General features: G+C 58.6%; 6 protein-coding genes across 6 annotated transcripts; 3 read left to right on the forward strand and 3 right to left on the reverse strand.

Moving 5' to 3' along the window:
- Positions 1–1,393: 1,393 nt before the first annotated feature.
- On the reverse strand, positions 1,394–3,202 carry YKT6 (palmitoyltransferase). The gene is made up of 5 exons (XM_047989325.1): positions 2,874–3,202; positions 2,643–2,725; positions 2,461–2,543; positions 1,976–2,341; positions 1,394–1,830 (listed from the first exon to the last, which is right to left on the reverse strand). The coding sequence occupies exons 1-5, from the start codon at positions 2,892–2,894 to the stop codon at positions 1,790–1,792; spliced, it is 594 nt and encodes a 197-aa protein (XP_047845324.1). The 5' UTR covers positions 2,895–3,202; the 3' UTR covers positions 1,394–1,789.
- A 1,169-nt stretch (positions 3,203–4,371) lies between these two features.
- Positions 4,372–10,554, forward strand: mug81 (RNA helicase). Its single transcript, XM_047989326.1, has one exon. It carries the CDS (start codon positions 4,531–4,533, stop codon positions 10,417–10,419), a length of 5,889 nt encoding a protein of 1,962 aa, XP_047845325.1. The 5' UTR covers positions 4,372–4,530; the 3' UTR covers positions 10,420–10,554.
- Positions 10,555–11,546: 992 nt separating this feature from the next.
- On the reverse strand, positions 11,547–12,535 carry JDV02_007797 (uncharacterized protein; the record flags this gene model as incomplete). Its single annotated transcript, XM_047989327.1, has 2 exons — positions 11,547–12,277; positions 12,343–12,535. 2 exons carry the CDS (start codon positions 12,533–12,535, stop codon positions 11,547–11,549), a joined length of 924 nt encoding a protein of 307 aa, XP_047845326.1.
- Positions 12,536–14,881: 2,346 nt separating this feature from the next.
- Positions 14,882–16,938, forward strand: JDV02_007798 (uncharacterized protein). The gene is made up of 3 exons (XM_047989328.1): positions 14,882–15,694; positions 15,769–16,063; positions 16,150–16,938. Exons 1-3 carry the CDS (start codon positions 15,566–15,568, stop codon positions 16,671–16,673), a joined length of 948 nt encoding a protein of 315 aa, XP_047845327.1. The 5' UTR covers positions 14,882–15,565; the 3' UTR covers positions 16,674–16,938.
- Positions 16,939–17,435: 497 nt separating this feature from the next.
- JDV02_007799 (uncharacterized protein) lies at positions 17,436–18,255 on the forward strand (the record flags this gene model as incomplete). The annotated part of the gene is made up of 4 exons (XM_047989329.1): positions 17,436–17,578; positions 17,676–17,876; positions 17,975–18,119; positions 18,193–18,255. 4 exons carry the CDS (start codon positions 17,436–17,438, stop codon positions 18,253–18,255), a joined length of 552 nt encoding a protein of 183 aa, XP_047845328.1.
- A 249-nt stretch (positions 18,256–18,504) lies between these two features.
- Positions 18,505–18,702, reverse strand: JDV02_007800 (uncharacterized protein; the record flags this gene model as incomplete). The annotated part of the gene is made up of 1 exon (XM_047989330.1): positions 18,505–18,702. One exon carries the CDS (start codon positions 18,700–18,702, stop codon positions 18,505–18,507), a length of 198 nt encoding a protein of 65 aa, XP_047845329.1.
- Positions 18,703–19,278: the final 576 nt, after the last annotated feature.

Raw genomic sequence — 19,278 nt, forward strand, 5'->3', positions numbered from 1 at the left:
ACAGAACCGATGCTGAGAGCGCGAGCAAAGATTCCTCGCAACGAAGTTTTCGCACCCATTCCACCAGCCAAGGATGGTCCTACCCGAACTTACACGACAGGAGAGAGTGCGCGAGGCGACGCATTCTCGCCTTCTGCGACACGCCCCAACGAGCCGCTTCTTGATGTCGAAATCCCAAATATAACGCTTGAGCGCTACAGCGTCATGTTCGGCCATCTTTTGCAGCATAAAACCGCGTCATCACTGCTCGCTCGAAGGCAGGCAACCCAAGAGCGGCTCAAGGCCATCCAAGAGGGAGCGCCTAACGGCCATGACTCGACCTTGGAGGAGTCACCTAGGCCGTTGGGCGACTTGTCAAGCTCACCTCGGAATCAGTCTCCTCGCTCGGAAGGGAGAGGCCTTGAGCAGTTCTCACGCGCAAGATCAAATACATCTCCTGCGACGATGCCTTCCTCGACCCGACCAGGCTTCAAGACTACCGGCACCTCGCTTGAACGTAGAGGCACGAGGCACATTGCAGAGTCCAGCCTCCAAGGGGGCAGAATTGACGAGACGCCGCCGGCCGAGAATACAACTGAACGGCCGCAGCTCATATCCAAATTCCACAGTCGCTCGTCGTCTCAAATCAGCGTCGGCGCTAGATTGTCCGTGGATAAGCCGCTTTCTCTCACTGACAACGAGTATTTCCATGGCGAAGCTACATCTCAAGAAGGAAGAAGGAAAACACCGTCAGCATGGAACACGACACACCCGCCTCTCGAGGCAGTAACGCCTCGGTCCTTTGCGTCTCGGGATGACGATCGGTCACTACCACCATCGCCCGTCGCGGAGGAAGTTTCACAGCCCCCGGAACTGGCAGTGGAGAAGGTGCCTCAGGATCCCGTTGAAGTGTCCATTGCCAGACAAATAAGTGTCTCCCGACAGCAAAGGGCGCTTTTGGGCCCGTTGCAGAGACATGGGCTGGAGCAAAGACAGCTGAGCGAGACCAAGAGCTCAACGCCGAGGCTCATCGACCCAAGGCACGATCCTACTTCGCCCAAGGCCATGCACCGCAAGAGCGAGCGCGTAATTGTGGAACGCGCATGAGCACAAGCCCAAAGGACTCGCTACGTCGCATGGGTGAAGGCGCGTGGCGGGCCATCGGGTTGGCCTGCGCAAGGACTGGGATGGCCGCCGCCGCGTCCAGCCCTGCGACGAAGACTATTCGTCGCACGACCTTAATCCACGCCTTTCCAAGACGATTCTCACGTCCCTTTGTTTCCCTTTTTTTTTTGTTTCCCGCTAAGCGCATCTCATTGAGCCCTGCAGGCAGGGTGTCCAGGGTGTCACTCGCGAGGTTGTCCAGATGGACGAGCAGCGGTGGCCAAGTAACGAGCATGAACCAAGCGTTAATGGCTGGGATAGTCCTGTAGATAGACACGAGGCCCGATATTATTTCTCACGTGAATATCAAGTTCTTCACATGCATATATCATTAATTTATTTCCCCGCCCCTGGTGTGTGTACTGAATCAACTCTTGGCCCTTGTCGTTGTGTTGATCTTGGCGCTGTTGGCGCGAGCCATGTGAAGCCTTCCCATGCCAACTGATGTATTGAGGATTCGTAAACAACGAGCGACGGGCGCGTAGAGCCGAGAGAACAGGGGTGCGTCGTACTCGGTGGATAGATGTATAAATGCACCTGCGCCTTAAGAAATCGTACCCAATCTTTCGTGCTGCCAGCTCGGGGGCAAAGCAGCATCCTCCACGTCCAACGCCAAACATGAAAGCAGAGAGCGGTCGGGGCTCTGCTACATCAACACACAGCACGAGTTCTGCTTCTTGGCTTGCTCTGCAAGCGGTCGGTCAGTCAGTCAGTCAGTCAGATGAGGATTCGCAAGGACATCCCCGGGGGGCGCGGAGGGCAAACGTGAGCATAGAAGGGTAGCGAAGTAGATGACAGGCAAAAGGGATTGGGCGGAAGGGGTCCGACGCACGGTAAAACATCTTGCTCTGGGAGCTCAGGCCGTCGCTCTTGGCCACGAGGTCGTCAATCTTCTCGCCGCGCTGCAGTACGCTCTCGATGGTCTTGTGCAGGACGATCTTGGTCTCGTCAAGCTCCTTCTGGATCTTCATGATGCTGTCGGCCTGCTGCGGGTCCTGGTACTTGGTGAGGTAGTCGCGCAGCTCAGGCATGGGCAGCTGGGGCTGGCCGGTGGCCCACGACGAGCGTGGGTGCTTGGAGAGGAACTCGTCGACGCACTTGCTGAGGAGCTGATGGGCGACCAGGGCGGGGTACTGGTGGTCCGAGATGATGATGCCGCAGACGCCCTCGGTCCGGCCGTAGGCATGGAATGTGTAATCTTTTCGTTTCCGCCGACGAGTATGTCTCCTTGTCAGCCGCGGCACTCTCTCTGACTCTCGCGGGAACCCGGAGCTGACCCCTTGAAGTCGCTGCCGGCACACATATGAGTTGGCGTACCTTGTTCCTCAACGTCCTGTCGCTGGCCGGGTTTTGTGCGCTCGGCGACCGTCTTCGCGAAAAGGGTCATGAATTCGCCATAGCTGGACGGGGAGAAAAGCAGGGAGAAAGGGTCAGACAGTCAGCGCTGGCGGTCCGTGTATCGAGGCCGCGGGGGAGGGGAAGCGGCGGCGGTGACCAACTTGTTGCGTGTGAAGCGCGAGTAGGCGCTCAGTTCCTTCTCGGCGACGATTTCGTGCGCGGGCTTGCCTTCGTTGCGGATGATCTGTTCGGTTGCGCCCCCCCGCGAGCGGCGCGAGAACGCGCGCGCGGCGGCTTGTTGTCAGCGAACTGTTTCCTCGCGGGCGAGCGACGACGAGGTGAGACGACGGCCTACGGTGAAGGCGGGGATGGGGGGGAGGGGCATCATTTACGCCGATGTAGTGCAGCTTCATGGTGGCGGCTCTGCTCTGGCTGTTGGACGATGGAGGATGAGGCTTTGCGTGTACTGTGCGGATGGCGGGGTCTTGTGGCGGTTGTCGTTTGTCGTTGCGCCGGTGGGAGGGCGGTCGGCTGGCGGGTTGGAGGAGGGAGGATGTTGAATGGAGCGGTTGGGACGGACGGAGTTGAGTCGCAGGCACAAGGAGCAGCTGGAGCCTGTGACGGCTAGCCGGCAGCAGCCTTGCCTACAGGCAGGAAGCAAATGGTAGGTACAACCCTATACGCTTGCCCACCTCAGAGCCTGATCGCCTCAAGCGCTGGGCCGCCCGCATGTGCCTGCCCGGGTGCCGGGGTAGTTACTAAGGTGCCCGGATGGAAGGGAAGGTAATAAGCGGCGGGAGCCACCATAATTGGGTCACGCGGCAGTGGGCGCCCCAACTGTGACGCACTGGCGACGCATCCGTCTTACACCGAACGCCTGCTGCAGGGAAGAGATCGTCACAGCACTCGTCGTCTCCTCGGCAGCGCCTGCGGAGATGGATTGAAGATCCCCTTGACACAGTCCAGTGTCCGAGTCTCCCAGAGAAATGGAATGGGTAATGTTCGCGATACGTGGTTGCGTTGGCGAGCTCTTGTTGGCGATCCTGAGCCTATCGCTCAGTATAAGTAAGAAACACTTTCGTCACTCTACTAGAACTTAAGGCTAGGTTCGGCATGATCAGAGTGACAAACACCCATAGAGCCGGGGAGAGGGACAGATCCAAAGGGTGAGCCTCCCCGGCTATGCAGTCGAGGAACGCCAAGACGTAGCCGGCAGAGCTTGAAACCAGAGTCCTCTGGGCGTAGATCGCGGTTGAGGAAGACTCTTGGTAAGGTAGTTAGGCAACACCACACTTGCTCGTCATGGCGCAACTGGGAACGAATTGTTGGTCCAGAGACGCCATTCGGCCGGCAGGCTGGAGGCACAGCATGTACTCATGGTCAAGAACGCAGAGAAGGGAAGAGAGGTAGCCCGCAAACCCACGCAGACGGGTCGTCGACGGGCTTCAAAGGGGCTGCGAGGAGCCCACCCTCCGCTGGGATACCCAGTGTGAATGTCATGTTGTTGAGCGGAACAAGCGTCGCGACTTGGCCATCTTGGCGCGTTGAGCGCGCGGAACCGATTGGCATGCCACCTTCTGTTTGTTCGGAGAGAGCGATCATATCCACCATTTCCCGAGCAGCTACAGTCTTGCCGTCTCTGAGGTGATGTTTTCCAAGTAAGTTACCAAGTGGAAGCGGCCCAGTGTTGGAGGCGACCACTGAAGACGGGCGCAGCCGCTAGTAGAACGGACGGGACCCCCACCAGGGTGCCGCGCCAGCGCTCTTTATTAGTGGGAGTGGAGGACAGCTGGAGGGAACCTGGGCCCATCGGGCGTATGCGACCCGGATAGCGGGGGCGGTGTGACTCGTCGAGTGCTCTGAGTCCAACTTCCGTGGTCATCTCACCCACCAAGCCACTTCGCACTGGATGTCCTGCCTTTATATCGCGACCTGCTAGACTCTGCGGCACCCTACAGCGGAACGACTGCCCACGACTGATACTGCCATCTACATCGTATAACCTTCCCAGTGTACACTCTGAAATTCGTCTCACGCAAAGGGCCCAGCATGGCATCCGACAATCTGGCCACAGCCGAGGCGCAATGGCGAGAGCAGTTCGCCGCGATGCGGGCAGCCCTCGCAGAGCTCAAGCTCCCGCCTCAACCCCCCAAGGAGGCCCAGGACGACTGGGACGGCGACGATGATTTTGAGGGGTACTCTTCGGAGAACAGAGGGCAGGATGTATGGGACTTCATCTCCGACGACGACCAAGACGAGTACAGCAGCGACTTTGTTGAGCCCGACGGCGTTGGTGATGCGTCTACCTTTGGCCCGGACTGGCTCGCCGCAAGGTGCTCCGAGATTGCTGTCAAGAACGGCCTCGCATCCGACGTCTTCCAGTCTCAGATTACCGGTCTGCTCTCGTCCGACCGCCCCGAGCAGGAGCTGCAGGCCGAGCTCACCGACCTGGTCGGCTTCGATGACCTCGACTTCATCATCGAAGTCCTCGCTCACAGGGACGAGGCCCTGGCCGGGATATCGGCTCAGGACCAGGCATCCAGCTCCGTTCCACGCATTTTGACCAAAGCCCAGCGCGAGGAAGCCCTTCGCCAGCAAGACGTCAGGCACAAGACGGCCGCCCTCGCCCCCAGCTATGCCAAGGAGCCGCAATACCCGCACGTGTACAAATCCTATCACGCGGGCAATACGCTGAGCTCGACTGGGCAAAAGTACAGCCTTCCTGTTGGCACTGAACGCCATCAATTTGACAAGTACGAAGAGTACTCCGTCCCCGCAGGTCGCAAAGGCACGCCCGGCCCTGGCGAGAAGCTCGTCAGCATTTCGGCCCTCGATGGGCTTTGCAGAAACACCTTCAAGGGCTACAAAAACTTGAACCGTATGCAGAGCCTTGTGTATCCCGTCGCGTACAAGACCAACGAGAACATGCTCATCTGCGCTCCTACCGGTGCAGGCAAAACTGACGCCGCCATGCTCACGATTCTTCACACCATCGGGCATCACGTCTACCCAAACCCGATGGAGGACACCGCGGCGACGGAGTTTGCCGTTGACATCGACGACTTCAAAATTGTCTATGTCGCTCCGATGAAGGCGCTGGCTGCCGAGGTGACCGAGAAGCTCGGCAAGCGTCTCGCGTGGCTCGGCATCAAGTGCCGCGAGTACACCGGAGACATGCAATTGACCAAGGCCGAGATTGTGCAGACACAAATTATTGTCACCACGCCCGAGAAGTGGGATGTTGTTACAAGAAAGGGCACTGGTGACACGGAGTTGGTTCAAAAGGTCAGGCTCCTGATCATCGATGAAGTCCACATGCTCCACGACGAGCGAGGTGCCGTTCTGGAGTCGCTCGTCGCTCGAACCGAGCGTCAGGTGGAGAGCACTCAGTCTTTAATCCGCGTCATTGGCCTCAGTGCCACCCTACCCAACTATGTCGACGTCGCCGATTTCCTCAAGGTGAACCGATATGCCGGCATGTTCTACTTTGACGCCTCGTTCCGCCCTGTACCCCTGGAGCAGCACTTCATAGGAGTCAAGGGCAAAGCCGGATCCAAGCAGTCCAAGGAGAATCTCGACAACGTGGCCTTTGACAAGGTCAAGGAAATGCTCGAAAGGGATCATCAAGTCATGGTGTTCGTGCACTCGCGCAAAGACACCATGGTGAGCGCCAGGATGCTGCACCAAAAGGCCATTGAACACATGTGCATGGACTTGTTTGACCCTAGTGGCCATCCCAGATTCGAACAGGCGGCGAGGGATATGAAGTCGTCTCGGTCCAAGGATATTCGAGACCTCTTGTCCAAGGGCATCGGCATCCATCATGCGGGTATGGCACGAGCGGACCGCAATCTGATGGAGCGGCTCTTTGGCGAGGGCGTTCTCAAGGTTCTCTGCTGCACGGCCACGCTCGCCTGGGGTGTCAACTTGCCTGCTGCAGCCGTTGTTATCAAGGGGACCCAGGTCTACAGTGCCCAGGAAGGCAAGTTTGTCGACCTTGGGATTCTCGACGTGCTACAGATCTTCGGTCGCGCGGGTCGACCCCAGTTCGAAGACACTGGTATCGGAATGATTTGTACGACCCAGGACAAGCTGCACCATTACCTGACTGCCATCACGGAGCAGCTCCCCATCGAGTCCAAGTTCTCAACCAAGCTCGTGGATAACCTCAACGCCGAGATTGCGCTAGGGACCGTCACCTCTATTCAGGACGCGGTCCAGTGGATTGGCTACTCGTATCTGTTTGTCCGCATGCAAAGGAGTCCGACTGCGTACGGCATAGAGTGGGCTGAGATCAGGGACGACCCTACCCTCGTTCAGCGGCGGCGCCAGCTCGCCATCCAAGCTGCGCGGACGCTGCAGCAATGCCAGATGATCATATTCAACGAGCGCACCGAGGAGCTGCGCAGCAAGGATATCGGGCGCATTGCCAGCCAGTATTATATACTGCACACGTCTATCCAAGTGTTCAACACCATGATGCAGCCCCAAGCCACAGAAGCAGACATTCTCAGGATGATTAGCATGAGCGGCGAGTTCGACAACGTGCAGTCACGCGACACCGAGGCCAAGGAGCTGACCAACCTTAAAAACGAAATCATCCCCTGCGCTGTCGAAGGAGGAATCGATACGCCGCAGGCAAAGACTAATATTCTTCTGCAATCGTACATTTCGCGGCAACAGCCAGAGGACTTTGCCCTCTCCAACGACATGAACTACGTCGCGCAGCAGTCTGGCCGCATCTGCCGCGCCCTCTTTATGCTGGCGCTCAATCGCCGCTGGGGTCATCAGTGTCTCGTCCTCCTCACTTTGTCCAAGTCTATTGAGAAGCGGATATGGCCTTTTCAACACCCTCTTCACCAATTCGACCTGGCCAAGCCTGTGCTCAACCAACTCGACGCGAAAGAGCACTTGACCGTGGAGGCCATGAAAGACATGGAGGCCGCTGAGATTGGCGGCCTGGTTCACAACCACAGCGCTGGAAAGAACATTGCCAAGATCTTGAATCACTTCCCCACAGTCCATGTGGAGGCTGAGATCGCCCCATTGAACCGCGACGTTCTTCGGATCAAGCTATATGTCATACCAGACTTCACCTGGAGAGACCATATACACGGAACATCCGAGTCATTCTACATATGGGTGGAGAACTCGGACACGTCCGAGATTTACCACCACGAGTTCTTCATCCTAAACCATAGGAAGCTTCACGATGATCACGAGCTCAACTTTACCATTCCTCTCTCGGACCCTCTGCCCACGCAGATTTACGTGCGTGCCGTCTCGGACAGATGGCTCGGCGCCGAGACTGTAACGCCCGTGTCCTTCCAACACCTCATCAGGCCCGACACGGAGAGCGTCTATACAGAATTGCTCAATCTACAGCCGCTCCCCATCACGGCTCTCAAGAACCCAGGATTGGAAGAGATTTACGCCCAACGCTTCCAATTCTTCAACCCCATGCAGACTCAGATTTTCCATACCCTCTACCATACAGCCGCCAACGTCCTCCTCGGGTCGCCCACTGGCAGTGGAAAGACGGTGGCTGCCGAGCTGGCCATGTGGTGGGCATTCAGGGAACGCCCCAAGTCGAAAGTTGTGTACATTGCCCCGATGAAGGCGCTCGTTCGCGAGCGAGTCAAGGATTGGGGAGCCCGCCTCGCACGGCCCTTGGGCTTGAAACTGGTGGAGCTCACGGGTGACAACACACCAGACACGAGGACGATCAAGGACGCAGACATCATCATCACCACGCCCGAGAAATGGGACGGCATCTCGCGTTCGTGGCAGACGCGAGGCTATGTCCGACAGGTCAGCCTAGTCATCATCGATGAGATACATCTCCTTGCTGGAGACCGCGGTCCGATTTTGGAAATCATCGTCTCGCGAATGAACTACATTGCCTCGTCAACGAAGAACGCCGTGCGGCTCCTTGGCATGTCGACGGCTTGTGCAAACGCTACCGACTTGGGCAATTGGCTCGGCGTCAAGGAGGGATTGTTCAACTTCAAGCACTCGGTGCGCCCGGTTCCCTTGGAGCTGTACATTGACGGGTTTCCAGAAGTCAGGGGCTTCTGTCCGCTGATGCAGTCCATGAACCGGCCGACCTTTTTGGCCATCAAGAACCACAGCCCAGATAAGCCGGTCATTGTATTTGTGGCCTCGCGAAGGCAGACTCGACTGACTGCCAAAGATCTGATCAACTTTTGCGGCATGGAAGACAACCCTCGACGGTTCTTGCGCATGGACGAGGAGGACTTGCAGCTGAACTTGGCTAGGGTCAAGGACGATGCGCTCAAAGAAGCCATCAACTTTGGCATCGGGCTCCATCATGCCGGTCTAGTCGAGTCCGACAGGCAGCTGGCCGAGGAGCTCTTCTTGCACAACAAGATCCAGATCTTGGTGGCCACCAGCACCCTGGCCTGGGGGGTCAATCTGCCCGCCCACCTGGTCGTCGTCAAGGGCACGCAGTTCTACGACGCCAAGATGGAGGGCTACAAGGACATGGATCTGACAGACGTGCTGCAGATGCTGGGCCGAGCCGGCCGTCCGCAGTTTGACAACTCGGGCGTTGCTCGCATCTTCACACAGGACTCCAAGAAGGACTTTTACAAGCATTTCCTCCACACCGGCTTCCCCGTGGAATCGTCCCTGCACACCGTTCTCGACAACCATTTGGGGGCCGAGGTGTCGGCCGAAACGATCTTGACCAAGCAGGACGCGCTCGACTACCTGACGTGGACCTTCTTCTTCCGGAGGCTGCACAAAAACCCCTCCTATTATGGACTAGAGCTGTCCGCCGAGGAGCATAGCTCCATTGCCGCACAGCAGCTGGCCAACGAGTACATGGTGGAGATGGTGGAAAAGTCACTCGGTGAGCTGGCAGAGTCCAAGTGCGTCGAGGTGTTTCCCAACGGCGACGTCGACTCGACGCCGCTCGGCAAGATCATGAGCTACTACTACCTCTCGCACCTGACCATTCGGCACCTGGTTCGGAACGCCAAGGCGCAGGCGTCGTTTCTCGACGTGCTGTCGTGGATGTGCCGCGCGACCGAGTATGACGAGCTTCCCGTGCGACACAACGAAGACCTCGTCAACGAGACGCTGTCGTCCAACCTCCCCTTCCCCGGTCATTCCTTTGGCTTGCCCATGTGGGATCCTCACGTCAAGTCGTTCCTCCTCCTCCAGGCACACATGTCCCGTATCGACTTGCCCATCACGGATTACGTCGGCGACCAGACGAGCGTGCTCGACCAGGCGATCCGCATCATCCAAGCGTCCATCGATGTCCTCACCGAGCTGGGCCACTTGTCCAGCTGTCTGCAGATGATGAAGTTGATGCAGTCCATCAAATGCGCCCGCTGGCCAAACGACGCGCCGGCTTCGATCCTGCCCGGCGTCGAACCGGAGTCGGCCAAGGACGACACGTCGCTGGCCAAGATGAGCACCCTTACGACGCCGCAGGTCCACCAGCTGGCGAAGAAGCTGAGCGTGCCTGCCGCACAGCAGTCGCGCTTCGCCCGCGCCGTCTCCATTTTGCCCAACGTGTCCGTCTCGCTCAGCGAAGCAACGGCGGAGTCGCTCACCGTGGAGCTGAAGCGGCTCAACCCGCTCGTTGACCGCGACGCGCGCATCTTTGCGCCCAAGTTCCCCAAGCCCCAGACGGAGGGCTGGTTTGTCGTCGTCGCCGACGTGGAGCGCGACGAGGTCATTGCCGTGAAGCGCGTGGGCTGGTCCGCGGGCTCGAGTTCCGGTGCCGGCAGGAAGCCCGGCCGGGGAGGCAGCGCGCCGTCGGCCAGGGCCACGATCCGCCTGCCCGAGCCAGTGGAGGGGCAGAGGCGCAAGATGGACGTCCTGGTAGTCAGCGACGCGTACATTGGGCTCGAGTACAGCATCCCGAGGGTCGACAAGATGCTACAGACCGGCTTGGAGAAGTAAGACGCCGCTGCGTGAACCATGTTATGTGGTAGATGATACTGCTCCTAAAAGTACAATGGAAATAGTGCCGATACGTGATGTGTACACTATGGGAGCGCTGTATACAATATACATCGAGGTCTCCTCGGAAAGTCAACAAGTACACGCAAGCTCTTCATCCGTGAAACCTACCATGATACATGCAGACGTAGTAAACCCTACCATAGTATATGTGCCATGATGCACGAAATAAGGCTGGCAAGGGTCGTTTGCGGGGGGGAGATGAAGGGAGCTACGTGACGTAGTAGGATAAGGGGCAAGAGGAACGACTTGCGAATCTCGCGAGGCAAAATACCCGTCCTCGGTGACTTTATATTCAACGGGCTCCTCCCTCTCCCACCTTTTCCCCTCCTCAGCAAACACGCATGCACGGCCTGTCGAGCGCGCTCATCCAAACTACATGGCAAGTCACCACACTGTCACCGCCCAGGCAGAAGAGCAAGAGAAAATTTCAGGTTCCGTTTGTTCGTTCGTTCGTTGACGCGCGTGCGACCGTATATAATATGAAATCCGAGAACGCAGCACGCATGCACCACCGCATTCCGTCACACATCACTGCAACTACCACAGAAAAACACCAACTGCCGCTGCCACCACGAATGCAAAGGACGCCTTGCTCACGTACGAAGTACGCGCGCGCACACGTAGGCAACCCCCGGCCGGATCCCATTAGTCACATTTATCCTGAACGCCTGTTCCGCTCAGCCAGTCAGTATACAAGCGTCCTGCCCCCCTCCTCCCACCTCCCTTCCCGTCCCTACGGTGCTGCAGGACAGGGCAGGGCGAAACAGAAAAGACACGCGATGCCAGTGCCCAACCATGGCAAACAAGAAAAGAGAGAGACCAACGTGATGCAAAAGAGAACAAGAGAGACGCCTGCGAAAGAGAATTGGAAGAGTCAAGAGAGACGGAAAACCACAGATCCACCGGGGTATCTCGCTCGGCTCGACCGAACAGAGCTAACCGCTGCCGCAAAATGACATCGCCACGCCGTCGTCCGCCAGTATATATCCATCCGGCCCATCGTTCTCGTGTTTATTTCCTTGTTTGCTGGTTTTATGTGCTATGCTTTGTGCGGTGCCCGTCGTCTAGCAGCATTTGCGCCGCTCCTTATTGGCGTAGTCGGCCCGCGTCTGCTCCTGCTGCACGGCGCCAGACTGGTCGATGGTAACGGCCGGGGAGAAAGCCGGGGAGAAGAGCCAGCTGCGCCTGTCGCGGCCGACGCGGAAGCTGCCCCTAGCGTTGGCGCCCTCAAAGTAACCGCCGTCCATGCCGGCCTCGAAGCCCGGGGTGCCGGGGCCGGCCATGGCGGTGAGGAGGGCCTGCTGCATCTTGCGGTCCTGCTCGACGAGCTTGCGGGCGACGACGCGGAAGACCTCCTCGACGCCCTCGCCGCTCTCGGCGCTGATCTCGTGGCAGGCGTCCCAGCCCACCTCCTGGGCCCAGAAGCCGGAGCTGCGCTTGGAGCTCGGACTACGAGGCTCCCCGGCGACGGCACCGGTCAGGGCCAAGGAAGAGGCGCCGAGGGGCGTGGCGGTGGGCGGCGGGGTGCTGCCGAGGCCCGGAGCGAGGTTCTCGGCGACGTAGGCGATGCAGCGCTCAAACGGCACCTGGCGGGCCGAAGGGTCGCGGGCGACAATGTCGGCCTTTGTGCCCACGACGTGCAAGACGACGTCGCTGGGGAGGTTGCGGCGCAGCTCGGTGAGCCAGACGCCCATGTCCTCGAAGGACTGCGCGTCGGTGATGCTGTAGCAGAGGATGCAGGCGTTGGCGCCGCGATAGTACAAACGTGATATGGAGCGGAACCGCTCTTGACCGGCTGTGAGAGGGGTCAGCAAGCCGCGCCCATCTGGACTTCAAGCAGAGGAGGGGGAGGAGGCTTACCAGTATCCCAGATCTGCAGACGGACGACAGTATCCGAGTCAGAGTCGATGACACGCTTGGTCATGAAACTGGCGCCAACGGTAGACGTAACCTTGGCGGGGTTGAAGGCGCCCTTGCAATATCGCATGACGAGCGAGGTCTTGCCGACGCCTTGGGCGCCGAGAACGACGATCTTGGCCTCGAGGGAAGACATGGCTTAGCCGTTTGCTGGCTTGCTTGCTTGCTTGCTTGCTTGAAAGGCCTTGCCGCGTGTCGTGGCTAACGGAGCGCTGGAGGGGAGCGCGTATGCAGGGAGGGAACGAAACGTATTTAATTTTCGGAACAGGCGGTGGGAGCGACGGAAAGAGCGCACTCGTCACACTGTAGAGGGGAAGAGAGGCGTGAAGAAGAGGGCGTTTGCTTGCGCGCGGGCTCTATCGCATTGTTCGTTCGTTGGGGCCGCCTCGTGGGAGGGTTGGGGGGTTTTCAACGACCAGCGGGCAACTGTTGACGCGGGGAGAGGGATGCAGCTGCCTGCAGTGTCATGGTCGAGGCGCGCCCGAGCTGCGTTTGTCCCCGGAAACGCGGAGGCGATAAGGCGGCGGCGGCGGCGGCGGTGGTGGTATAATCGCGAGCCGCGTGGTGAGGCGACGTGGAGATGGATGGCGAGGCGGCGAGGTTGCGGGTCAAAGGGAATACCCCTGATGACGATAAAAAGGCGGCAGAAGAGAGAAGGAAAAGAAAAGGCGCGAAGACATTTATCGTGGGTCAGGCGGTCGTGTGGACTCGTCGGATCGGATCGATGCGTCGGGACGACGGCGGCGGTAGAGGAGGAGGAGGAGGAGGTGGTGGTGGTGGTGGTGATGATGGCCGTTGCGAGCCGGTGTGAGGTTTAGATGGTGCATGGATGTTTATGCCGGCGGTGCAGGCGGGAGATTGGGGCGCGGGAACGCGCCAGAGGGTTAGGGGGGGGGGGGGTGGCAGTGGCAGGCAGTGGCAGTGGCACTAAAGCAATGACTGCAGTGGGCCCAGGCTTCACGTGGTGCGCACGGCATGTGCCAGCGACGTCATCCGTCGCGCCGGTCATTCGGTGGTGGTACGTACCTCAAGTAATGCTGAAAGGCAACTTCGTAACTAAGTCACTAACCTACGTCGCACACTCGGCTGATAACGCTGCAGCACGGCTCGGAGTTGTGACCGTTGCAGGGTGACACTACATAAACCGGTGCAGTATCACAGAACGACTGCCGCTGCTGCAAGTGCTCTTTCATTTTTCTTGCTTACTCTCCGTTTGCTTTCACTTTGCCTGCCCCCCTTGGGCCATGTGCAGCGTGAAGTGACACTTGCGCATAACAGTACCAGCCAAACAGATCTCGGTCATAGATACAGAGCTAGTATACATACCTACTGGCTAACGTCATGCGCATCGTGTTAAGATAAGGTAGGCGGCGACAGAGTCTTGTCTCTTCTGCGGAGAGCGTAGACGCAGTGTCTTAGGTGGAAAGCGATGTGTGTCTCCAGGGTGGTGGCTCAAAGCACGACGCCGCTGATCTATGCTCGTCCCAAGACTTGTCCAGCACAATGTGCCAGGTCCGCCAGCGAGAAGGGAACCTCATGTTGAGACTGCGTAGAACAGAATAGCCATTCGTGAGCACCCTGTGAGAGCGTATACAACGACCTTTGTGGGATGGTTGCCTGCCATCACGGGTGCTGGTCCAAAGCCTCACGCGGATTCTTAGTCGACAGAAGGGAAGCCCTGCCTGGAAAAACGCTCTTTGAGATGCTATGTGTGTGTGTGCGTTTGCGTCTGCGAGCCGTTGCTAATAAGGGGTGATTGTTACACCACAAAGAGTAAACTGTACGTACGCACCACAGCCTCCTATCCTCAGGTGAGCCCAGCTCCTTGATCAAGGGGGGTGTTGGGTTTCTTTCCCCTTCAACGACTGGCGAGCGACATGAAAGAGATCCTCCATCATGGCGCTACTTACGTTGGTAGTCAGTGCAAGGTCGGGTATGCCTCCATCCGCGACAGCGTCCACTCGTTGCAACCGGGAAGCTCCCGCGGGGTTGCCACTTGGCACATCGGGCCGGGCAGCGACTCGCTCGCTGTCTTGAACGGCGCCGGGCTCCGCTGCGGGCGGCCCCCTCTCCGGCCGATGCGCTCCACTACTAACCTAGAATTGAGTTGGACAGGCTGCTGTCCCGCCCGTCCATTGTCCCAGCCAAGCACGCTGTTGGCCCAGCGAGTGGCTGGCGGCTGTCCACTGTAAAACGGACGGCCCCACCGGGCCACGAGACGCCGCGGGGCCTCTCTCCGGCAGCAGACGGGCGCCCGAAAAAGAAGTCACCAATACCTACCTAGTAACTACCGCCTGCCCGTTCCTGGGCTCTGGGCATTCACTCATCCACTCATCAGGCACACCCGCCCGCCCTACTGCCTCCACTGTCTCACTCACGGAGGCCCGCAGCGAATCGCTGGCCGCCCCGTCACGCAGCCGCCCGCCCAACCGCCCACCTCACGTTCCAACGCCCTGCCTACCAGCAGCAAGGACCCTTCTTCATCATCTTCTTCATCATCGCCTTCCCCCCCAATGACAATGGCCGCAGCGGCTCCTCAAACGAGCGATGCGATGCATGCTGCGCCCCTGGCAGAGCCGCTGCAGGTCCGCGACAGGGATTAATTCCCCCCACCCGTGACAGCAACAACAACAACGACGACGACGACAACGATGACTACGACCATGACATCGCTGCTGTTGGGCGGTCCTCCACCCATTCCAGTGCTTGGCTGGCTGGCTGCCGCCGCATCTTGGCTCGGTGGCGGGGGCCCAGCCAGCAAAGGGCAAAACCGGGGTGGTCGGGTGCGTCGTGGTCCTCCCGGACAATGGCTCCAATGTATTAGTCTTGATGCATACAAAGAGTGAATCACTGCCCAAAGGATGGACGGGTAGGGGGGCCCCTTGTTTGTCTCGCCTCGTCTGTTTGCCGCGCGCTCTTCGCCATCCATTGTTCGGAGCCGCCTCACTTGGTGCAAACGCGGGTGACGAACATATCTCGCCCGCGTGCCGCCGCCACCCATCATCCTCCGCGACGCCTCTATCTTCTCCTACTTCTCCTCGCTCAAAAACCCACACATATCAAGACAGGGAAAGATTTACAGCTCCTGTTTTTCTTTTCTTTTCTTCTTCCTCTTCTTTAATATATCTCGACGGGATTCGACAGAGACACAGCGAAGCGATCCGCGATGCAGCAAATCGCACGGTTTCTCGTGCTCGCGCCGCTGGTGCTCGCACTCGTCAGCTTCGTGCTGACGTCCCTCACCCTCTTTGCCGGTCAGAAGAAGGGTTTCATGGAGGACTATGCCGTCGTCAGGGTATGCTTTCTCCCAGAAAAAAAAAGTCTCGAGAAACGCGCGTTACCCATCGGGCTGACTCAAGGGACTTGTAGTTGAACACGTCCATGGTCGGGCACAACGTCCTCAACAAGTCCGATAAATCCAAGGGCGGCGACGACGGCGTGCTCGGCAGCGTCAAAGGCTGGATCGACGACAAAAAGGACGCCGCCAAGGACAAGATCAACGACGTCACGGGCAACGTCGCCGACAAGCTGGCCGGCAAGCTGGGCATCTCGGAGTGGTACTCGCTGCACATCATGGACTCGTGCGATGGCAGCTTCTCGCCCAGCCCCACGGCCGAGGACGTGACGCTCACCGTGACCAACTGCAGCAGCGCGTCTCCTGCTCGTACGTTTTGTTCTCCCCCCCCCCTTTGTAGTGTACGTGTACGAGGATGTGGTGTGCATATATACTAACAGACCGCAACCGTCTAGACCGCCTCAACCTCACCGACATGCTCAACCACGGGCTCGGCGTCGGCCCGCTCAAGCTCAACCTCGCCGACATCGACTGGCCCGACGGCGTGCAGGACAAGCTCGACGTGCTCAACGACGCGCTGCTCGGGCTCTTCGTCCTCTACGCCCTGGCCATGGGCTTCAGCGGGCTCGCCATGTTCGCCAACACCGCCGCCCTCGTCCTGCCGCCGCAGGGGCCGCCGCCGTTTTCCTACCGCCCGCCCGTCGTGCTCGCCAACCTTGTGCTCGGCGCGCTGGGCGCCCTCTCGTGCCTCATCGGGAGCATCGTCGTCTCCGTCGCGGGCCGCAAGGGCGTGCGCGAGATCAACGACAAGGGCGCCCGCGTCGGCCTGTCCGCCGAGCGCGGCACCAAGTTCTACGTCCTGACGTGGATTTCCACGGGCTTCATGATGGGCGTCGCCGTGTTCTGGCTGGCCCAGTTCATGGCCCTGCGGCGCAAGAAGGCGGCTGCGGTGCAGCAGAGCGAGAAGGGCATGGACTGATGACCTCGTTTGGTTACGCCCGAGAGTTGTGAAAAAGGCACATGTCATATCGCGAGTGGCATGCAAGTGTTGGAGCGGCACTGCTTTGGCGTTGGACCCTGTTGTTCACTTTTCGGCGGCATTTTTGTGTTGCGGGTGCGCCTCATACGACACGATACCTCTTGATGCTGGTTTCCCGCATCTGCTCCCTCTACTCCATCTAGAAACCTGCACCCGGGCATCTGGAATGTCCGAGGCAGTCTACTTAATACAAAATAATCCCAAGTTTGAAAGGCTATTCTCCGCCTCGCCGTCTCCACGTTTCCAAAGTCTTGGGGCTGTAGCACTCGCAAGATATGGACTCGCTTACAAGCATCGCTGACGCACCTAGTGGAGCGGTTATTGTGGCAGTGGCACCAAGCTTGAAACACCAAAAATCGGCGGTTTTGATTGCTGCGCAGCCAGCAAACAATGCCCAGCCAGACAGTTGCAAGTTTGGGTGTCACCTGGCACATCCACAGGGGTCCCCTAAGCCGCTCAGCCACTAACATCCAGAGATCTGCCCCCCAGATCAACACCAAGGTGGCGCTACTAATAACCCCACGCTCCCCTACCACCGCCATTTGCGTCATCCAGCACCGCCGCCGCTGACAACAAACACCAAGCCCCCTCCCTACCCACTCGCAATCTGCCCTTTTTCATGCTCGGCGTCCTCCTTTCACCTCTCGAGCATCCATCGTCATCGTCGTCGTCGTCGTCACCGCCGCTGCAGCCCCGACGACAATGCCCGCCGACCTGGAACACAGCTCATCCAGCGAGGCCGAGTCGTTGCTCGGCCGCGGCCAGCGCCGCATGAAGCGCTTCTTCGACGGCTTCGTCGACTTTGCCTTTCAGGGCAACATTTTGCAGATTGCCTTTGGCTTGATGTGCGCCGACTCCCCCACTCGACACGGCCTAATAAGCAGACATGACAAGACAGGCGAATGAATGAATGCTGACCGCGGGGAAACAAAACAAACACAGTCTCGCCAACATCTTCACCGACCTCGTCAAGTCCTTTGTCAGCGCCATCCTCATGCCCCCGCTCTCCGTCATCTTCCCCGTCAACAAGAACATTGAGCAAAAGTTCGCCGTGCTGCGGTACGGCAGCGGGTACAATGCCACCACGGGGTACAACACGCTGTTCCAGGCGCAGGAGGACGGCGCCGTCGTCATGGCCTACGGGTAGGTCGGTGTGCCAAAGAATGGAAGAGGCGAAAAGGGGAAAATTCCCGATCAGAGAGGAGAGAGAGAGAGAGAGCGCTCAACGTGTGACTCGACAGGTCCTTCATCTACCAGGTCGTCTCCTTCATCATGGTCGGCTTCTCGCTCTACGGCCTCGCCCACATCTACACCCTCGTGTCCAACGACCCCATCATCAAGTACACCAAGAAGTGCAAGTACTGTCGCAAGCGCATAAACGAAAAGGTCAGACCACATGGACTTCTTTCATGCAGAAACCACGGCACCGACAGAGGGATGCTGACCTTCCTACGTACAGTGTCTGCGATGCATCAACTGCACCAGCTGGCAAGACGGACGCGAGGATCGCCTCGCCACGTAACACGCAAATCCCCATCTATACGACAGCTAACGCAGCCATATAATGTCTCGTCGATTCATCCAAGGCCTTGCGTCAGTTGCTGATATATACCCACGAAAATCTACAGCGCCCCAGCATCTTGCATACAGTTCTTTAGCATAGAACCACATGTTGCCCCGGGCATTCGCCCAACACACGTCCGGCTCAGCGCCCGGCCACCCCCCTCGTCCTCACCCTCGTCGCATGCCAGCACCGCCTCGCAATCCGGCGTCAGCAGCACATCTCCGCCATCGCCAGCCTGTCCCAGTGGCTCGCGTCCGTCCTCCGCACCGCGCGCCGGATCCACTCGTCCGTCGCCACGAAGGCGCCGCGCCGAGACGGCAGCGCGTGCAGCACGAGGACGCCGTACACGAGCACCGACGCCGACACCCCGACCAGGATGTTGCCCGCGTTGACGAGGCGGTCCATCTTGGGGCGCGCCGGCAAAACTTCGACTCTGTCCTTGACTTGCCTGGGCTCCTTGTTTGCAGGCCGCGCCAGCGAAGAAACTTCTACGTCTTGCTGCAGTTACGGGGGTAAAGAGAACTCTCTACTGGGGTTCTTAGGGCTGTTGCTTCTACTTCGTACTTTGTAGTCCTGTAAAGGGCACGTCTTTGCGTGCAGAGCGCGTGGGCTCGTCTACAGAGAGATGCCCGATGCCGCAAGAGGGATGCACGGTTTAGAAGATGACGGTGAAGGAGACAGAACTACGGACAGCCACGCAGAACGCCGTTTTATGCGTGTCTGGTACTGCTGTGAATGGGTCAACCCTCATGTACGACATGCATATCTAGGTGAGCCTTGTCACGGAGTGAGCGGGGCGCGGGTCGCTTCCCAACCTTTTTTTGTCTTTGATTTGTTTTGCCGTGATATTATATTATGTATATGATATACGAAGTATATTGTAGGTTGTAGTTCTTATTTGTAAATTTCATGTATTATAGAGAATCGCCCACCTCCACCGTTGCCGTTCAACTGACATCACGTCACGGTTGCTGCGGTGCG

The sequence above is a fragment of the Purpureocillium takamizusanense genome, chromosome 7 (genome assembly GCF_022605165.1).
Source record: "Purpureocillium takamizusanense chromosome 7, complete sequence".
Classification (NCBI taxonomy): Eukaryota; Fungi; Ascomycota; class Sordariomycetes; order Hypocreales; family Ophiocordycipitaceae; genus Purpureocillium; species Purpureocillium takamizusanense.